The following is a 5,775-nucleotide window of genomic DNA, read 5'->3' as shown; positions in this document are numbered from 1 at the left end:
TTCATTGATCTTACACATAATTACATGATTGCATTGCAACGGTGATGACCCTGCGAGGACATAATGTAGGCTCGCGTGGATGAAGAAGCGGGACTATTGGAGGAGCCCGAGAGATAGGCGGAAGAGGCCCAAAGAAAGACGGAGGAAGGTCACCCCAAATCCAGCAGATGTAGGAGATATTGGCACTACAACATGTAGCCTACAATGGAAGGTTTACACTCCTTTTCATGGCAAGTTCTTTACCATAGTATACTATGATTCCATCCATCAATCAGCTTAGAACATGTAACCATACATGCACAACAAAGGTATGTTGAGTATAGGGGCTATGCAAGGCGGAGATCTGCAAGATCCTTCCTCCTCTTCCTAACTTCAACTTTGTGAGTTCTCTTCCGATACTTTTCAATCACCATTTTCATCCTTACCTAATACATCTTACCGTCTCATGTTTACATCTCAATCCGAGTGTTGGATCGAACAATATAATATGCAAGGAGGTGCATATGGCCCTGCGCAAGGAAGCCAGTGACGCCTACAACTCATGCCCCTTTGATCTCCAGGCAATAATGACTCCATGCCAGGCTAGTTTTTGATATGATTGCTTGCATTTGATTGCAATGAAAAGTCACCTCTTTCGATGAGATAAGCAACCACCATTGATGTCATCATCGCTTTCTCATAAATTATATGATTTTGTGTCCATAGACACAACTTCCACACCACTAATATATTCTCACAAATGCCATAAGCAACACATTCTAACTTAGGTGTGCACATCTTTTGATAAAGAGCTTGAAACTTACCCCTAGTAGCTTGTTTGACATTTGAACTTGCAAACTCATGCATGTGCTTCTGAACTTGTAGCTTTCATTGCGGATGCTGTCGACGGTGAAGCTCATTGCATTTCTTGGAGTGTCTATGCTGCTTGTTGGTTTTAAACTTGTTCTTGGAGTATCTATGTTGCTTGTATTCTTATTATGCTATGGACCTATATGAGGTTGTCATGCTATATGTATGCTTGTTGGAGAGTGTTATATACTTATATATGTGACTTGTTGCTTCTATATATGGACCTATGAGGTTGTCATGCTATATGTGCTTGCTGAGTAATATGTGTCGGACTATATGATTCCTATAGTGAGGCTGGGTACTTTTAGAGGCCGGACGAGTGTGTTCATTATGGTCTGTACTCCCTCCGTCCCATAATATAAGAACGCTTTTGACACTGCATTTATGAATTAAATAAATCATTATATTCATAAACAAAAAGTAGGAAAGAGGAGAATATGTATTTCAATAAAGCTTTGAAAGAATCACCATTTGCTTTCCAACCACATAAGGTTCAAATTGAACAGCCAATCTTTTCGTACACAGGTAATACACCTCACACTCCACATTATGACCACACTTTGCTTATAATAAACCTGTAAAAGCTCGGTTGTGTTACTACTAGAAAGTATGCAACGGCGTGCGCGACACAGACTAACAGGAGAATGCATCTTCTACCAACACATACAAACCACGCACGTACGGTAGAATATATATGGTACAAACTCGATCGGCAGTGTAGAAGCTGCTGTACGTAGTACGTAGGTTTTTCCATGCATGAGGAAGATAAATGGATAAGGAGCGATGATCATGCGGTTGCCCCGGCGGTGATGGGGACGCTGTGGAGGACGACGGTCTCCACCGTGAGGCCGGGGCCGAAGCCGAAGAGGACGCCCCAGTCCATTCCCTCGCCGGTTGTGGCGTGACCATCCTCGGCGGAGCGCTTGCGCATCTCATCCATGATGAAGAGGACGCAGGCACTGGACATGTTGCCGTATTCGGAGAGGACATGCCTGGTCGCGCGCATCCGCTCCTTGTTGAGGTTTACCTTGGCCTCCACCATGTCAAGGATCGCCGGGCCGCCTGGGTGCGCTATCCAGAAGACGGAGTTCCAGTCGTCGATGCCGAGTGGCTTGAAGGCCTCCTCTAGGGCACGCTCGATGTTCTTGGAGATGAGCCCGGGCACGTCCTTGAGCAGGTGGAAGGTGAGGCCGACCTCCCGGAGGTGGCCGTCGATGGCGCCCTCCGAGTCCGGCAGGATGGTCTGGCTCGCGGACACGAGCTGGAACAGGGGACGCTCCACGGACACGTCGGGGTCGGCGCCGATGATCACCGCGGCCGCACCATCGCCGAAGAGCGCCTGGCCGACGAGGGAGTCGAGGTGGGACTCGTGCGGGCCGCGGAAGGTGACGGCGGTGATCTCGGAGCAGACGACGAGCACGCGCGCGCCGCGGTTGTTCTCGGCGAGGTCCTTGGCGAGGCGGAGCACGGTGCCGCCGGCGAAGCAGCCCTGCTGGTACATCATGAGGCGCTTGACGGAGGGGCGGAGGCCGAGCATCTTGGTGAGCTGGTAGTCGGCGCCGGGCATGTCGACGCCGGAGGTGGTGCAGAAGACGAGGTGGGTGATCTTGGAGCGCGGCTGGCCCCACTCCTTGATGGCCTTCTGCGCGGCCGCCTTGCCGAGCTTGGGGACCTCGACGACGACGATGTCCTGGCGCGCGTCCAGGGAGGGCGCCATGTAGGCGCACATGTTGGGGTTCTCCTGAAGGATCTCCTCCGTTAGGTGCATATATCTCTTCCTGATCTGCGACTTGTCACCTGCAAATCGAATCAAGGCCCGCAGGCAGGCAGAGTTAGCTCGCTCGCGTGTCCAGACCAAGAAAAGGCAAACCAGACAGGAGACAAGTATTCATGGGTTAATTAGGTGTGCAAGCGATGTCTACATTTGGGTTTCTCTCTCTCTTTAATGTAGGAGGTTAATTTCTATTTGAAGAAACTAATGTAGAGATTAGCTCTCAAGTCAACTCAAGGATTCGCTCATGTTTCCAGTACTTGCTGGTACTTTCTTTGTCGAGTGGCCCACTAGTTCTAGGTACAGAGTGCACTCAAAAGAAAAGTTCTAGGTACAGTGTCAAGTCATAATCGCGTCCGGTAGTGACATTCTGGATTAATTGCTTGTCTTTAGAAATTATTAGTTTTTTGGCGGTTCATGCAAACATGTCTATTTTTTGTAAAACTGATATTCTTTTCAGGAAATCAACGCAATACTACTATTAGATATTTTGCAAATCATTGTCAACTCACGATCTTGTATTAATTAGGAGTGCAATCTTGTCACTAGATGGAATAAAACTCCCTTTACCCTGCAAAAAAAAAACCGCTGTCGTTGTTTTCTTCTGAAAATCAGTTTTGTTTTCTATTTAAATGCTTCAACTGAAAAAATTAAATACATGAGATATGGGAACATATTGTTCGACCAACCGGTAATTAATTTTGGTGCATCTAAGGAAATTAGTCCACATATAAACACGTTCTGTAATCAACCCGTTCATAGGTTAACCGATCCACTGTAACACTGATGAGTGTTGACCTTTAAACATGCATGCATGCTACTGATATGTACTCCTTCCGTTCGTAAATATAAGGCTTTGTGGAGATTCTTCTATGGACTACATACGGAGCGAAATGAGTGAATATACACTCTAAAATGCATCTATATACATCCTTATGTGGTTCATAATGAAATCTCTACAAAGATTTATATTTAGGAATGGAGGGAGTAGGAGGCGAGACACTCGAGTGTGCTACCCACGTGCAGGGTTATCAAAAAAGAATTACGTGCAGGAGTATACATATTTCAAAAAAAAAGTATACATATTTACCTAACTTGCAGCTAAAAATAGAATAAACAGTTAAATGGACAACAGGTTCGGCGTGTGCGGCCGTTACCCAGTTTTCATGGCCATGCTTATTGTGTTCGTCGTTTCACGTATATATGCTACTCCGATCCATGGCTAGTACTTGGCTTATTGCTAGTGATCGATGTGCCTCCCAGTACTTATTTTCTAACTATCAACAAAAGTTTACGGGAATTAATATAAGGAGTAAAATATTGACATCCATGCAGACACATGTATATTACTGTATAGTAGCGCCGTTATGGGAAACAAGCCGTGCATGCACGCCCGAACACAGAGACGGTGAACATAGACTTACACATCCTCTTGAACTTCTCCTTGAGGTCGGCCATGTGGTCGCTCTTGGTGATCTTGAAGTAGTAGTCCGGGTAGTCGGCCTGGTACACGCAGTTCGCGGGCGTCGCCGTGCCGATGGCGAGCACGGTGGCCGGCCCCTCCGCCCGCTGCGCCTTCCTCACCTCCTCGACGGTCATGGTGGCCGCCATCGATGGATCTACGTACGCACGTACCAGCGGCCGACGAGCTAGGAGTTGTCGCACCAGTGGCCGGCTGTGTGACGTCTAAGTTCGCCGGACGCAGAGGGAAGCAGCTAGCAGGCGGTAGACAAATGACAGGCGCCGCTTGTACTGGCGTGGTGTGTTGTGGTGCCATGAGAGTGTGGGCGACGGGATATATAGGCGGGAAGGGTGGGTAAGTAAGGGAAAGCTGGCCGTTGGGAGGAGGGGGTTAGGTCCATTGGACGGGAGGATGGATGGCCACGAATGCGCGGATAGGAGATGGGAGCGAGCGACACGTCTACCTACCATTGCTACCAACCAATCCGCCCCAAGTGGGAGTTAGTTGGGTTGCTTGGCCTTGGGCCTTCCTAGTTGCACGTGCTCATCTGTGTAGGTTTGGGAATTGCCCAGCCCATTGTACAACCCACCTAATCTCTAAATCTAATCACGGTTTTTGACACCTAAAAAAAATCACGGTTTTTAATAAAGAAACTAAAGAATCTATGCAAGATTGTACGTAACAATGAAGATATAGGATTGGTACGGAGAAACGCATGCAATATGGAGCCCCATCGTTATCTTCTCTCACACCACCCAAGCAGTCGCAGGTCATCAGAGATGATGCCAAGGCTGGAACGAAATGCTTCGAAGCTTGCCGACGGTAGCCCTTTCGTCATGATATCTGTAAGCTGTCCTGGAGTAGGCACGTGAGCGACACGGAACTGTCCAAGAGAAAGACCTTTTCGCGTACGAAGTGAGTGTCTAACTCAATGTGTACGTTGATGATGAGCAAGGTTGATGGAGAGGTATACAGTAGATACATTGTCACAGAAGACAACAATTACCTTGTTGATGGAGCAATGGAGTTTGACGAGTAACTGCTGGAGTCAACAACATTCAGCCACCGTATTTGCTACACAGTGGTACTCTGCTTGTAGCGAACCGGTCCCTGATAAGAAAACAGACTATTTGCGCTTCTGTGCTAGTCACAAGCTAGATCAATTGCTAGCACACACATTACACGATCAAATATTAAGATAACCACATGTCATGAGTATTACATTACAGATCTAGTCTTTATTACATTACGTATCTGCTTAGCTCAAGGCTAGCTTACAACAAAATACAACAAAATACAATATTATCTTGTTATGTCCATCCACTCACAGGTACAAGTGGAGTATAGAATCGTAAGCCTAGTTCATAATCCTTGCTCATTATGCATAAGTCATGCAACATGCTACGTTGCAACCACAAGGTTCAATACATTGAATGTACTCGCAAGCTTCACCAATAAGTATAACAAACCCAACCGTGCTTTTAGGGTAAGTGTTGGTTGGTTTTCTTTGCAGAAAGCAATATAGGTTTTATCCATCTTTGTAATAGGTGGACCTACTCTAATATACTAGACATACCACATCACATAGTAGCAGTGGAGGGCCCCAGACCTGTTGGCTCCAACCTAGTGGAGGGGCCCCACCATCAGTTGCTTCCTACTAGAGGCCTATCCCCATGTTCAACCCAACAAGTTT

General features: G+C 47.0%; 1 protein-coding gene across 1 annotated transcript; it reads right to left on the bottom strand.

Annotated features, from left to right (window-relative positions):
* Positions 1-1,287: 1,287 nt before the first annotated feature.
* Positions 1,288-4,409, bottom strand: LOC125540157 (chalcone synthase 2-like). Its single transcript, XM_048703744.1, has 2 exons — positions 4,045-4,409; positions 1,288-2,646 (listed from the first exon to the last, which is right to left on the bottom strand). Exons 1-2 carry the CDS (start codon positions 4,229-4,231, stop codon positions 1,637-1,639), a joined length of 1,197 nt encoding a protein of 398 aa, XP_048559701.1. The 5' UTR covers positions 4,232-4,409; the 3' UTR covers positions 1,288-1,636.
* Positions 4,410-5,775: the final 1,366 nt, after the last annotated feature.

Source organism: Triticum urartu, chromosome 2 (genome assembly GCF_003073215.2).
Source record: "Triticum urartu cultivar G1812 chromosome 2, Tu2.1, whole genome shotgun sequence".
NCBI lineage: Eukaryota > Viridiplantae > Streptophyta > Magnoliopsida > Poales > Poaceae > Triticum > Triticum urartu.
The sequence above is the reverse complement of the archived record's forward strand: the minus strand, read 5'-3'. Positions and strand labels throughout refer to the sequence as shown.